The sequence below is a fragment of the Trichosurus vulpecula genome, chromosome 5, assembly GCF_011100635.1.
Source record: "Trichosurus vulpecula isolate mTriVul1 chromosome 5, mTriVul1.pri, whole genome shotgun sequence".
Taxonomy (NCBI): Eukaryota; Metazoa; Chordata; class Mammalia; order Diprotodontia; family Phalangeridae; genus Trichosurus; species Trichosurus vulpecula.
In genome coordinates, this window is record NC_050577.1 from 94,053,266 (window position 1) to 94,068,065 (window position 14,800).

The 14,800-nt window shown below is 53.1% G+C and overlaps 1 protein-coding gene across 4 annotated transcripts in view; it reads right to left on the minus strand.

The window, feature by feature from the left end:
- Window positions 1–2,012: 2,012 nt before the first annotated feature.
- The window catches only part of AGAP3 (ArfGAP with GTPase domain, ankyrin repeat and PH domain 3), an 85,536-nt gene continuing 72,748 nt past the window's right edge, over window positions 2,013–14,800 (minus strand). For 2 of the 4 annotated variants that reach the window (XM_036760935.1, XM_036760934.1), the window contains exons 11-18: window positions 14,596–14,767; window positions 10,121–10,288; window positions 8,271–8,408; window positions 6,022–6,176; window positions 5,762–5,852; window positions 5,343–5,565; window positions 4,289–4,544; window positions 2,013–4,075 (exon numbers count right to left, since the gene is read on the minus strand). In XM_036760935.1, coding sequence (XP_036616830.1) covers window positions 3,881–4,075; window positions 4,289–4,544; window positions 5,343–5,565; window positions 5,762–5,852; window positions 6,022–6,176; window positions 8,271–8,408; window positions 10,121–10,288; window positions 14,596–14,767 — 1,398 coding nt within the window. In that variant the 3' untranslated portion in view covers window positions 2,013–3,880. The remainder of the gene's footprint in view (window positions 4,076–4,288; window positions 4,545–5,342; window positions 5,566–5,761; window positions 5,853–6,021; window positions 6,177–8,270; window positions 8,409–10,120; window positions 10,289–14,595; window positions 14,768–14,800) is intronic. The other 2 variants (XM_036760937.1, XM_036760936.1) reach the window with 2 other exon arrangements.

Here is a 14,800-nt window from a genome sequence, read left to right on the forward strand (position 1 = left end):
TGTCCACCCACACTGGTCCACTTGAGTTTGGATTCCTATTCTGGAGGAGTTAATGGGCTTGAGGGTAAAGGGTTCAGCTCTCCCCCTGGCCTAGATGGAGTTTTTGGACCCTTGAGTGGCTGGCATGTGTGCGTGTGCCTAGACTGCCCCACGTTGGTCATCTGCTTCAAGTGGAGGGGTTATCCAGCCCTGTGCGACTGGGTCTTGTCCACTGCACATTTGTGGTTTCTCCAATAAATTATTTTCTACGTAAAGGAGACAAATAGTTCTGTCCATTTCTGCTACTGGAGAACCCCAACGTTGGGGACCTCAGGATGCAAGGACCATTCTTGGGGCCCCATTCCTTCATTCTCTTGGGAAATTCAACTGAACACCTCCCTCCATTATATGCATGCCCCTCATTCCAGAGGGGAGGATTTGTATAGCATGGCTGGCCTACTCATGTTTTGGGAAGGGTGACTGGAGTGTTTGGATAGTGATTGAGACAGCAACAAAGGGGAATCTGTAAAGCATTTGGGGGGAACACTGATAATCTGGATTGGGGAATGCAATTTAAGAAGGGATGCTGAAAAGTGAGAATTTAGTGAGCGGTGTTAAGATGGTGAGCGAGTTTCAGGATAAGAAGGTAGCGTAGACAAAGGCAAAATCAATGAGACTGAAAGGTTAGATTATTGGTACAGGTTGAGCAACATGAAGGTGGATACCCCCATATGAAAGCTGCTATAAAGAGCTTTGTATACATCAGAATTTAATTATTCCCTCTATAAAAGACTTAGAGGATGTCAGGCTATCGACAAGGGAATAGGCTCATCCCAGGGCAAAAGGGTGACTGAAAAAATCTTCGTTTGACCTGCCTTCATGGTGAATAAGCCTCCTTGGGAAAGGGTTTGGTGGGGGCCACAATTCACACTTCAACTGGATTAGAATGAATGGGGAAGGAATGGACTTGGAGAATGATATGAGGTCAAAAGGAAAAGATATATAGAAGATGAACTGGGGTGGTCTTAAAAGATAAGAGCCAATGCTCTTCCTGTTGACATCTAGTTCAACCTATCGATTGGGCTCATACCTTAGTCCTTGTAAACCACATTTGTGAAGATTGAACTTAGAAGACATCAAGATAGCCAGACACCTTTCCTTAGGGATTGTGTTGCTGAGTGTTTTGTTTTCTTGAATAGCAAGGCTAGTCAGTGGAATAGAGGGTCAAAGCAGCCCTTCTTTGGCAGACCATTTGTCCCATGTGGTTTTGGCGGCCATCTCTCCTAAGCATGGGACTGACAACTTCTGGGGACAGGAGACCTACATCAGCTTAGGGGCAAGCATCGATTCTATTACTCAGTTGATGCTGAATGGCTGGGTTGGGTCTCTGGCTCTCGACTCATCTCTGAATCCTGTTAAACAGGGGTTTGGGGCGAAGGTCACACTCCCTTACACAACCTTTTCTCCCAATGCTTAGACAACTACAGGGTTAGTCTTCAGAAGATGGGTTAGGCAGAGGCAGATCACAAATAATTGTAGCCATCGTAGGTGTTTGTGAAGGTTTGGGAGGCTCCAGCAATGACTGGTCTCCAGGGTCTCTGCTCTAAATTTATGATCCTGTGTTCCTTGGCCCTCTTAAAGGGGATTTGGGACATGCCAGGCTCAAGAAAGCTAAAGGGGTTGCCTGGGGAAAAGTCATAAACAAGACCCTTCAAACGCAGGACTTTTGGTTACTGTATCAAATGAGCTAAATGTTAAGTGCTTTGTGAATCTTAGCGGTATCTCATCAGCTGTGGCTTCCACATACCTCAGAGTAAATGTGAAGCTGCCAGTAGCCAACCTCAAAGCACTGCATAGTGATGATCGCTCCAGGAGGGGTCTGGGGATTTTGGATGTATCCTGTGCTTTGGGCCCCAGGTGTTTGTGTGTGGGCTTCCCACCTCATCCCACATCCCATCCCCCTCAGGTCGAGGTCTCGGTCCTCCACAAGGAGGTCGCATCAAGCGTAAAATAATAAAACGCCTCCTTTCTGATTAGTCTCATTTGGTTATTTACAGACTTGCAGGCACCAGCAAACCAGAGTCCTCCCCACCTCCACCCTTTCAAGGGAAGAAGTGAAGGCCAAACAATCCCCAGCTTTGCCTCTTCGACCACAGTGCAAAGCATGCTGAAGTAGGTTGACAAACTGGAGCCACAGCAGATGTATGGGGCAGGGTGGAAAGGGTGGCCCAGCATCTCAGCTTCTTTCAAAGCCAGGAGACACAGGGGGCCACCTCCAAGGTTCCCTTCTCTGAAGACAGCCACGAGAGCCAAGAGCTCAGCTTGGTTCAGGTCAGGGCTGGGGTGTATGTGAGGGCAGGACTGAGGGAGAACGGCAGCTCCAATGACTAGGCCTGCCTATAGGCACAAAGCGAGGGCAGGAGCTCTGCCCATAGTCAGGGAATACTCAGCTTAGAAGGATGCTGGTTAAGGCTGGGAGCTAAGCCAAGTAGCTGTCAAGTCCATCCCCACTTCCCCAGGAGATTGAGGCACCAGGCTCACAAACCTTAAACTTCCATGCCTGAGTGTCCACACCAAGTCCCACACACTTGGAATCACTGTGACATTCAAACTCTGATCCCTCTTATGGTTGGGATCATTTGTATTTGGCTGTCTTTCCTTAGTCTGTAAGCTCCATACTCCACCTAAATCTGAGACTCCTTCCTCCTGGAATATAGTATCTGGAGTCATAAATCGGGTTTCAAAACTCTATTTGGCCTCTTGCTCTCTTGAGATGTTGGGAAAGTCACCTTTCTGGGCCTTACTTTTCTCATACACAACACGAGGGAGTTGCATTAAAGGTAAGGTCCTTCTCAGACCTAAATTCTATGATCCTATGAACTTGGATTCTGATGCAATGATTCAAAACACTCTTCCCTATGAGTTGGCTTTCATGGGTAATGTCTGGATTGAAGTGGTGTCATGGGGATGCTCCATCCAAACAAGGGAAGAAAACAAGTAGGACAGACCCTTCAGCAAGGAGGTGGAGACAACAGAAGAGGTAGTTAAGTAGAAGTCCCATATCCTCTTCTCTGTGAACACACTCACTGGAGCTCCTGACCCAAATAGAATGGATGTGTTCATGATCATCACACAGCTTTGAAAAGGCTCAGGAATTGAAACCAAGGAGGAAGGTTGAGGGTAGGGACACCAGGAGTATCCAAGCCAGGGGAAGAGGAGATTAGGGGTACAGAAGGGACAAGAAAACTGGCACACAGAGGGACCAAAGATAGGGAGGTGGATACACAGGGAGGCAGAGATGAATACATCACAGGAGAGAGGGAGCCAAGGGGGACAGACACAATGGGGACAAACACACACAGTCTGATTTATTGGTCTCGTCACACACACATATGTACACAAACATAAATATTCCAATGTACAGATTTTACATGGGGCTCACGGATCCCCTTGCCCATCTCATCGAGTTCTTCATCCAGGGCTCTGCACCAGGCCCTATCCACTTTCCACACCTCATCTCCAGGCTAATCCAGTCGTGGTTTTGGGAACAATTCTTGGATGAAGCCTTGGGGTGAAGTTGAAGGGCAGGAGGCGAGGGAAGGGGAGAGGTCCTGCTCTCCCCTCCCTTCAGGTGCCTCCAAAGGGCCTGTCCCTTGTCAATGGCACCTCTAGGGCACTGGGCTGAACAGTCCACTCTTCCCTATGGTACGGGGCCCTGGGATGGGTTTCGGCCCAATCTCTCCCTTCCTTTATTCTCTGTTCTTGTCTCATTCTCTCCACCCCCTATTTCTTCCTCTCTGTGTCTTCCTTTGTCTACATCTCTCTCCCCCTTTCCTGCAGGGGGAGGGAGGTGAGCCCCAGGTCCTGGGGTCTCCCTGGACCCCCCAATCCTCCCCAGGCCTCACAGGAGGCTGGGGCTCCGGTGCAGCTCAGTGGAGGCGCTAGAACCATTGGTAGGGGTCGGGGTCAGGCCACCGCCCTCCCCAGGGCAGCCATGCTGCAGCAGGATGTCCACACACTCCTGGCTGCCAGCTCGGCGGGCGTAGGCCAGTGGAGTCAGGCCCCGGGCGTCCCTGCTCCTCACATCCACCCCGTACTGTGAAGAGAATGCAGACTTAAGCTCAACCCTGGGGAATGGAGGGAGGGGGAGGGGAAAGGGGAGGGCCAGAGGGGCTGTTGGGAGAGAAGAGAGCAGGTACCAAAGAAGTGGCTGTGGGAGGGCAGCTGTCAATCAGAGGGTGAGGTCAGGGCAGGTCAGAGGGTCAGGGAGGCAGATCTGTGTTGGGCGGGGGGAGAACATGCCACTCACCCAGATAAGCAGCTGTGTGAAGACAACGTTTGCCATGGCACTGGAAAGATGCAAGGCGGTGCGACCATCCCCATCCCCATAGGTCTCATTCACCTCCTCCTTGGAGCCATGGGCCAAGAGCATCACCAGCAGCCGCAGGTCATCCTCCACCACAGCCCGGAGCAGCTGCTGCCCCAGGGGCACATCCGAGCTTGGCAGGGGGGCCAGAAACAGCTTCTGTTCATACTTGGCCCTGATCCAGTGCTCCTTCTCCTCCCTGAAAATACAGGCCCACTGAGGCATGAGCCCTGGCTTGAAATCCGTGGCAGGGCGGTCATGAGGTAGGAGCTCACCTCGACTGGGGGTGGGAGTTTGGCCGGGAGAATGGTGCCTAAGTAGGAAGGCCACGGAAGGGAACGAGGCAAGAAGGCTGGTGGGGAGATGAGGAGGAGAGCCCCAAGAGGCAGGGCAGGGACGGGAATGGAAGGAGCCAGTCCCATGATGTTGCCTCTCAGACACAGGACAGAGGACCACAGGCACTGCAGCGGAGGGGGCTTCAAGAAGGCCCATGGGGCAGTGGGAATTAGGATGGTGGGGGGCAGCAGGAAGGTTCGAAGTAGTGGCCCAAGAGACAGCTTATCTGGCTGTCTGCTCCTCCCCCCACCTTGCTTGTCAGTGCTGGGAACAAAAGGGGGGGGACTTGTGATACAGGGGATATGCACTGCCCTATCTCCCACCCATTCTCCCCATCTCTGCCCAGAGTCTGGGGCACCTCAAGCAACTGAGAGATAGGCACCCTGCGCATGCGCTCCCACCGGCCCCCTGACCCGCTGATAACAGCTCAGAAAGGGCCCGTTGTTGTGAGAGGCCTGAGTGACAGGCCTGGGAGGGGGAGGGGCAGCCCCCGGGGGCCCATAGCCAAACAGAAGCAACGGCTATCCTATCTTTAACCCTTCTAGCACACTTGAGCGGCCCGACAGCCGCTAATCCTATCCCCCCTCCACCAGGAGGGCCCCAAGATGACTGCCTTTCTTCCCTATGCCCCCCAGCCGATGAACCCCCACTCTCCCCTCACCTGCAAGCCTCAGGCCCTGGCTTGGCATAGCCATCGAGGGCCCCTTCCCAGACACTGTTGGCCAAAGCATTGCCCATGGCAGTCATCACTGCCAGTAGCTCCGGGGGCCAGTCGTCCAGATCAAGAGACCGCACTCGAGACAGGTGGGCCCCCAGGTGCCGGTGGATTCCTGAGCACTCTATGCACATCAGGGCACCCAGATTCAGGCTGGCCCAGTCTGGGTCTGGTGAGGAAAGACAGTCAGTCAGGAGGACGAGAGAGCCCTAGGTGGCTTGGGGAACCCAGGAAAAGACTGGGCCAGGTGAAGGCCCATTTCTCCAGCTCTTCCCTGCCCCTTCTAGCACCACCATCACTGCCCCCTCCCCCCTTCTTTTCTTAGCTTTGTTACTCCTGTCCCACTTTGGGCCTTTTGTACTCACTGGGAGAGTCGCAGTCAATACAGAAGCTGTTGCCACGGGCGGTTCGGACGGCTTGCACCGCCAGTGCTGAGTTCTGATTACCCAGGCGAGTCTGCAACAGGGGAGGAGAGACAGGGCTGTGGGCCCCAGGGCTACCCCCTGCTCTCTACGCCCCCTTCCAAGTCAGTTCCCCACATCCATGTCTACAGCTGATATCCACTCCATTCCTAGGGGGACTTAGGGGGGTGGCCCAGACTTTTCCAGGCCTCCAATCCCCTCACCTTGTCCTTGGCGCTTCGACAACCTTGCAGGCTGGCGAGGATCTGAGCCTGGACACTCTGTACCCAAAGCTCCCGCTCTTCTGCCGTAGAGGCCTCAAAGTGCCATGTCTGCCCCGTAAGTGACACGACCATGAACTCATATGACTCTTCTGCGTCTGTGAAAATGGTTGTTTGGGGGGGGATAGGGTGGAGGATGGGAGTGGGGAGGGTGGGAAGAGAATGACTCAGGAAATGGAAGGCAGAGCTTCGATTTCACTCTGAGTACTCAATCATCACGGTGAGCCCAGGCACTCAGCGTCCCACTCTGCCACCAACCTTCCTTCCCCACTGTCCTCAGTATGTATGCTTCCCCCAGAGCTATCCTCTCCCTCCCCCTGCTGCTGACCCAGGAAAGGTCTTTCCAAAACCAATATAGTGGGGGGTGAGCAAAAGATCGCTAGAGATTTCTGCAGGAGAAGTCCTTAAACCTGTACTACCTGTGGAAGGTAAGGGCAGGGTAGGCCAAAAGACTGGTGGCAGGGAGAGGAAGAGAAAGGTGTTTGGGGCTCTGCCAAGAGACTAAGGGAGGGCTCTCTGTGCCTCATAGAGGGGTACAAGGTCCATGAAAGGCTCCAAAGCTGTTTGTCTGGGGAGGGATGGAAGGGGGTGCTAGGAGGTAAGTGTTAAGAGGGGGCGGGGGGTGGGGGAGTTGAGGAGAATGCGGGTGCCATCCGTACATGTCAGCTGCAGCCGCCTCATTTTGCAGCTCATTAAACCCAATATTCCTGACGGCGTCAGCGAGGGGCTCCGGGGAACCAATCCCCCCCTCCCCCACCATCCCATCACAGATACACAGGAGGGGCAGGGGAGCTGAGAGAGGAAGAGGGGTTCTATCCACAGACTGGGATGTGTACTCGGATAGGGACCCTAGAACATCTGTAGCTGTAAGCGCATGGTCCCCAGCAATCTGGGGACGATGTTTCAAGTACCCCTCCCTAAGGTGCCCCCAGACGACAGCCACATTAATCTCATCCCCACTGGTCAATGCCCCGTGGGCATACAATCCTAATAAGCAGTGTGATTGTGTGATTTTGTGATTGTGTGTGTGTGTGTGTGTGTGTGTGTGTGTGTGTGTGTTGTGGGTGGGCTGGTAAGATAGCAGGATCCCGGGGAGATTAACACAAGGCCAAATGCAAAGGAAGCACCAGTTCTACTTCACCTTCAGTCACCTGTTGGATCCTGAGGCCTCCACCCTTCCCCTTCTTCCTCCCAACACTCCTCAGAGCTTCACCTCTGCTACTCCTCTTTCTTCAGATTGGCCTCTTTGGAATCCTATGCTGAAATCTCTTTTCATGTGTCAGGTTCAACACCAGGCACCCCAGATACTTCCCAGGCAACCTGACATCCACTCTAAGGGAACCAACTCTACTACAGATGTCTTTCGGGGAAAAGTTAAAAGGGGCACTTGTTTCTCTCCCAGGAATTCCCCCATTCTTCCCTAGCCTGACTCCAATCATATATTCTCAGCACTAATAAAGTCCAAACAAACTCCTCAGCTGGGGCTGAGGGAGCATCACACTCTGTAGAATCAGATCCCTGATTCATAGGGACCTTCCACATCCCCCAATCTGCCCCATTTTTCCAATGAAGGTTGATGGTGGGGAGGGTGCCTCTGAACCACAGGAGCAGCCCCAGTCCTGCGGTACCCATGACCCTGACACTGCTGATCAGTTTGGACAATGGACAGCAGCATCAGGCAGGCCCATTCAGGAGCAAGGAGGCCAGTCTGGACAATCGTCAATGAAGAGGAATGTAGAGGACTCTCTCTGGGAAACTCAAGAGAGCCATAAGAACTAAAACAAGGGTGGGAAAACAGTAGGAGGAATCATTTAGTTGAAGCCAAGTCTGAGGAGAAACTAAAGAAGTCCCCATAATAGCTGATCAATAGGAGACAAGCACCTGTAAAGTGCCTACTGTGTGCCTAGCACTGTGCTGGGCTTAACCAGAGCCACAAGAGACACAGGAGACACGGAAGGATTTTTGGAAGCTAGTGATTACACAGAACTATTCTCTAACTAACTCCCATTCACAACAGAAGAAATGAGTTTAAACTGCAATCCAGCATACTTAAGTTAGACACAAGGAAGAATTTGTACTGATGGAAACACTGGGCCTGGATTACTAAGAGTCCCCTCAGAAGTCCTCAATCCCCGAAGCCACCGATGGTTAGAACGATCTCTGTCCTGAGCCTGCCCCCTGGTTCCCTTTACCTTCAGCTGTGCTAGTGGGGCCATCTGGTCGAGGGGTTCCTGTACTCTTTTTCCGACGGTGCTTCTTACGATTGGCGTGGGGAGATGGAGGGGGCTCCAGCTTGGGGCTGGAGCTGAGCACGTCAGAGGGGCCACTGGCTGGGAAAAGGGGAAAAAACAAGGTAGAAAGAGCAAAGAAGAGAAGGCCTGGGACGGTGTAGGAAAGATGATGGCACAAGGCCCAGCAGGGGGCCCAGAGCTTCCACTGGCTTGCCCCGAGAAATTGATCCAATCCCTGTTCCATCCTCAGGGTACGGGATGTGCCCCAGGACCTGACTGTGATTGTGTCCTGGGCTCCAGCCCCAGGAGATAGGAAGCAGGAGGGAAATACTTCCTGGGTGATTGTCTGGGGAGGGGGAAGGCACTGAACAAATTGGGGTGGAGGTAATGGGTACATACGGATGGGGGGGGGGGGCAGGAGGGAACTCTTAGTTCCCGCAGCTTGAAGGGGTGGAGGGCGGCCCAGGGAACTCACAGGGAGCCGCATCCCCGGCAGCTCCGCACCAAATTTATCCTCAATCACACTCCCCGCTCCTCACAATTAATAGCAGAATTAGAAACAATCAGGGAGCTGCCTAATTACTGTCAATTAGAGCGCGCTAATCAAGCTCCCGTCTCCCACACCCCGCCCGGCGCTCACCACTAAATGTCAAACTTCATTAGAGGCAGACACGCTCTTTCTTTCCCTCCCTCCCTCCCCTCCTTCCTCCCTGCCTCACCAGCAGGGCCTCGCTGATGGCAATAGACCATCAGAGCCAGGAGCCCAAGGGAAGGCCCCTCTGTCCTTTCCTCCGCCTCCTGGTTTAGGCCTGAGGCTCGGAGGTCAAGGGACTGGAGGACGATTCTGGAGGTGCTCCAGCTCCAGTTACTTGGCATTCTAGAGATTATAGGCTGGGGGTACGTGTCTCAATTGGGGTGGGAGTCTGTGCTTTCCAGAGAGGGGTCTTAGATTTGTCCTTCCTCTGACACTAGACTAGGGGAGAGGGTCCAGGGTCACCAGTCCCTTGCCCCAGACTTTTGCATGCCATCAGTCTGGATCTGATGCCTACTAGTGGGGTACCTACAAGCGAAGGTAGGAACTCACCTTGGGATGGCACACCCTAAGCTGGGAAGGCTGAACAGGAGGAAAGAGGGAAGGACAGCAGGTAAAAAGGAAATAAAGAAAGAATAAAATGCTAAAGCTAAGGTGGTGCAAAGATGTAATGATGAGAATACAGAAAAAGGAGATAGGGAAGAAAGGGTGGGGGGAGAGGAGGGATAAGGGAGGAAGGATAGGAGGGTGGAGCCTTGAACCAAACAAGGTAACGGGGTGGAGCGTGGGGAAGGGCCTCAGGCTTCTGGAGAAGCCTAGCCTCTCCCTCCCTTCCAGCTCCTGAATTCCTGTCTGCCCTTGCCCTGAGACCCCCTCACCATTCCCTGGGGGAAGGCAACCTCCCCACCCCCCCAACCCTCTCACTTTACCCAGTACAGCTCTCAAAAGCCCGCCCTCAGCTCGATCATCCCTCCTTCAGCCAGCGCCCGCCTGCCCCCCGCAGGGAGGCTGATGAGCTGACTGCACGGGGGGCTGATGGGGATCGAGGAGCCACCAGCTCTGCCCCGGGCCCACGAGGGGCTCGGCTCTTATGGAAGGGGTGGGGGGTGGGGGGCTTGGGGAAGAGGAGGCTGGCACAGGAGGGAGAAGGCTGGGGCTATGCGGATGGGTGGGGAGGTCCCACGTCTGGGCAGTCCTTGGCGAGCCACTCTTAGGGCCCTGTAGCCCAGCTCAGAGCACCCCAATCACCCCCTACTTTTCCCCCAGGAGAGCCACTCACCAGGATGCTGAATGCCCGGGGGCAGGGCAGTTGCTTCGCTCCACTGGTCAGCACTAGACACAGAGCATGAGCGCTGATGGAGCCCATCGGGCCGGGGGCCCGCCAAGGCTGAGCTGCTCAGGGACCGGTCCGAGTGAAGGGATGTGCTGCTGGCTGAGTGGGGAGCACCTGAAAGGGGTGGAGTGGAGGCTCAGCTGGGGCCCTTAGGGGGCTTGGTCTGGGTGAGCACAAGCAAAGCCCCTTCCTCAAAAATAATGGCTTATGGTTGTCTGGGGGCATGCTGAACAACACTTGGAACAACCCTGAGAGGCAGATAGCTAGGGCTGGGGACCTCATTCAAGGCTCAGAGAGGCTAAGCAGTCTGCTCAAGGTCACACAGCTGTGAAATGTCAAAGGTTTTCTAAGGCCAGGTCTCCTTCCCAACTATACCCTCTTAGGGCAGGTTGGCAGGTCCGAGGATGGCGAGAACTCCCATTCATATAGGATCATGGATTTATAGCTGAAAGGGACTTCAGAGGCTATTTAATCCAACCTTTTCCTTTAAGAGAGAAGGAAGCTGGGGTTCCAGAAAGAGAGTATGTGCTTTGTCCAGGATTACATATCCAGGGTAGGCCAGTGCACAGCATCCTAAGCTTTCTGACTCCTTCCTTGTTGCCAATCTGTCCAATGCCCCACCTTGCCTTTCTCAGCCAGTGGGCACTCTGATCATCAGAGTGGACAGTTCTATCCTGTTGTCTCCCCAAAGGACTAGACTGGTGCCTGCCCCTACACTTCTCACCTGCCCCTCAGGTGTCTGTCCCACCCTAGCCTCACATCTCAGGGAGTTCGGGGGCTCAAAGAAAGGTCAAGGGGGTCATTAAGAAAGGATGAACATGATGAACTCCCCAGAGGGACAGAAGTGCTATGGTTAGGTTAGGGGTGGCTGATTGTCAAGGGGCTTCCGGTCCCAGGTAGGGACCCCCTAACAGTTGGGGATTTAAGACCAGGAAAAAGCCAGCATTCCAGACAGCACCCTCCTCATCTAAACCGTGGCCTCTGCACCCCAAATCTCATTCTACATGTGTCACTTGCTCTGCGTCAGCTTCACTGCCATTCTAACGAGGAATAAGTGTATCAAATTCAAGTAATTATGTCTAATTAGTATTAGTAATTATCCTGTTGGGCTGGAGAAAATTAATCTTTCGTTTCCCATCAGGGAAGGATGGCGGAGCGAAGGGGAAACGGCCGTAAGGGTACCACAGTCCTAAGAAGCCCTGGGTTATTGTGGGGTAGGGTTTGGGGGAGCTTCCACTAGTCCTCCTTGGGCATTTCTCCAAACCCTACTCAGACAGGGTCTCAATGCTGGGCTGACCCAGGAGCCTGCAGGTCAGTTGGGGGATGTGGAAGGAAGAAAGCCATGGCGCTTGGGGTTGGGTTAGAATGTTGGGAAGCTGCGAAATGACGGACTGAAGAAGATGCCCTGTTATGGATGGCCAGAAGCTGAGCAGCGGAGTGGGATTTTATTGGGCCAGTCATTCTGGCTGGGAAGTAGCTAGGTGTTCTGGGCCAACTGGGAGCTAGGAAAAAGGGCCCAAAGCAGGGCAGGTAGGAAAGAAGGCCGGAGTCATGTCAAGAAAACAGGATCTGTAGGCATCGGGTTGGGGTCTGTTTACAGGCTAAGGGCCAGATTGGAACATCCAGAGTTATGAGAGATCCACCATGCTCTGGAGACTGTATGCTCCTCGTGGACAGCAACTGTCTTATACTTCTCGGGTAGAGCTGAAGCGCCTCCAGGCTCAGGGCTGGGTACGCACAAAAGTTACTTGTTGAATTGAGGAAGTCTAAGGTATACCGCCTCCCTCCCGCCTCCCATGCTGCCAATCTCTCCTCCTCAGACTCATCTCCATCCCAGTCACATCCATTCTCCTGTCAGGGGCCAAAAGGGCTAGAGTGACTCCACTCAATCCCTCTCCACAGACTCCCTTTTCCAGGCCAATCGAGGGCAGGGAGATGTGTGCCTTGATCCGGACCTCTCTGGTATCCTAGTTTCCTGAACCCACCCCTCTTCTTTTTCTTTGCCCCACCCAACTCTCGTCCAGTCCCTCCCCAAGCCCCTCACCCCCCCACCCCGAGGCCCCCCAGCTAGAAGCCCTGAGGGAGGGAAAGTGCTTTCCTTTCTCTTTGTTAATTCTCCCCTCATTACGCCTGCAATCCCACAATCAGTGTGCACTGTAATTGTCGAATTTGATGCTAATGATTAATGAATTAAACATGGAGCCATCAATTAGTCCTCGGAGGATAATTCTGCATAAAGCAGCGGATAATGTAATTACAGTAACAAAGATAATGAGATGTTAACATCGCCCAGCGAGTGAGAGACATGTGTGTGTGTGTGTGCGTGTGTGTGCCCCGAGTCTGCGGCACTATGTGCCAAGGTACACTTTGGTTTGGGGGGAAGCCTGCCAGTCCATGTGCATGTACCATCAGAGGGTGGACGGAAGGCAGATAACTGGGTATTTGAGGAGACTGTGTGTGCGCACACGTGTGTGTGTGTGTGTGTGTGTGTGTGTGTGTGTGTGTGCGTGTGTGTGTCCCTACTCTCTGCTAGACCTCCCCTCCTGCTGTCAAGGAGTTGCCTGGCCAAGCCTAAGCCTGTGATGAGTCATGTTATAACATGGTTCCCTCTCCTCCATGTAAGTGGTAACTCAACCCAAAAACTTTTGCGCACACATGTGCGTGCCTGCGCGTGTGTGTACTCGTCAGGCACTCTTGCCCTGCCCCACCCCCGCAGAGGAGGGCGCTCCCCTCCAATCCCTAACTCATTCAAAGCTTCCTACTAACACAATCTCACCTTTTTACAGTGACTTTAAGGTTCATAAAGTATTTGCTTCATAAAAACCTGGTCAAGTAGGTTGCATTAACCATCACACTTATTCTGCAGATGAAGAAACTGGGGTTCCTAGGAAAAACCTTAGACTTTGCTGGAAATTGGTATGCTGCCTAAGTGACCACCTCCTGCTTCCACTCCCCCTTTGACATGCTTACCACAGAAGTGTAACTTTGTCAGGGAGAGGAATACCCTGTATAGAACCACAAAAGCCAAGGGTTGGAAGAGACCTTGGCAGTCATTTAGCCTCTTCTTGAACACTTCAGATGATGGGCAACTTACTACTTTGAATCATCTCATTCTAGGGTCAGGATATTTCTAGTCACATATAATTCTTTGTGCCTTTCCCCTGGCATTTAGCATGATGCCGGAGGCATTCAGTATTTGCAGGCCGACAAACTTTGAGTCTATTTTCATCTGTATCCCCTGTACCTCATTCTTTGTCTTTTGTGCTCCCAAAGATCAGCTACTTCTGAGCTCAGAAAGAAGGGCTCCTGTGGATTACTAATGTTTGCCTCTGCCTAACAGAGAATGAAAGGAACATGGGAAAGGGTAACATTAAAGTGTGGACATGCCCCTCAGTCCTAACAGGGACCACCTCTTGGAGGCAGCAACCTCAGTCCCGTGCTACTCTTTTCTGTCTCCCATCCCCATTTGGAAGGGCGGAGATTTGGATTTTCTGGGAGGTCACAGCAGATCTGAGAGGCTCTCCTCAACTCTGCAGAGATTGGGTGGCAATGCCAGAATGATACCACCTGAGACTAAAGGAGTCTATTAGTCTAGGCAACCAACTGAGGATAGACAGAGGAGAATGAGTTTTGGGGGAATGTATTGGCCTTGTGGGTGGAAGGAAGGAAGGGTGGAAAAGAACATTCCTAGTAAAGAAGGCAAGAGTATTGGAGGTAGCTCCAAGGATGGAGGAGAGAACTAGGGTTCAGTGATGGAAGTTCATACCTTAGCTGTGTGGGAAGGACAGAAAGAAAAGGGGGATTCCCTCTGCCTCCCTCCCTGCTCATAACCTTTCCTCTAAGAGAATATGGCCTGTGCCCCACAGCCTGGCTTCCTTCTCAGCCCCCTCAACCTGTGGGCAGGCCCCTGATGATTCCATGGCCTCAACCAAGAGTCCTTCTGCTGCTGGACACCCTACCCTAAGAGCTCCTGGCTGCCTCAAGTTTCCACCTGCTGCCGCTGGCTGAGTAGTCTTTATCTAGACAGCACCCAAAGGAATGCATTCTTGGCTCCCTGGTCATGACTGAGTATGTATGCTAGGCACGGTGCCACCTGGGTCGAGCTCCTGAAACCATCTTTCCCAGCTCATTTCTTTCTCTCCCTGGACCCAGAAGCTTCCTCATTTCCCACCCCCCACCTTCTAGCTCTGAGCCAGAAGCTACTCACCCCATCTGGTCCTTACCCAGATAGGCCTGGCTGTCTCAAGTCAGCTCAAGTCAGAGCTGACATTTGGTCTCTACATTCAGTGACCATAAGGACCTCTGAACTAGCCCTTCTGGGCACAAAGGCTCAGAGTTCCCTGCTGCCTCACTTCTACCACCCTGCCCCCATGGCCCAAGGTGGCAGTTGCGTTCCTTCCCGTCACCGCACCTCCCCTCACCTGTACTCCCCCCAAGCTGTGTGTTGCTTCTCTCCAGGACCAGTCCATTGGCACGGGGGCTGGCACCAGTTGAGGCCGTGACAGGTGTGGCCCGAGGTAGCCGCTTCCCTGGTACTTTGACTGTTGTCCTCAGCAGGTCAATTTCTTTGCCATGGATATTCTGCATGTAATCCTGACAAGGGAGGGAAGGGGAAACCATGTGAGA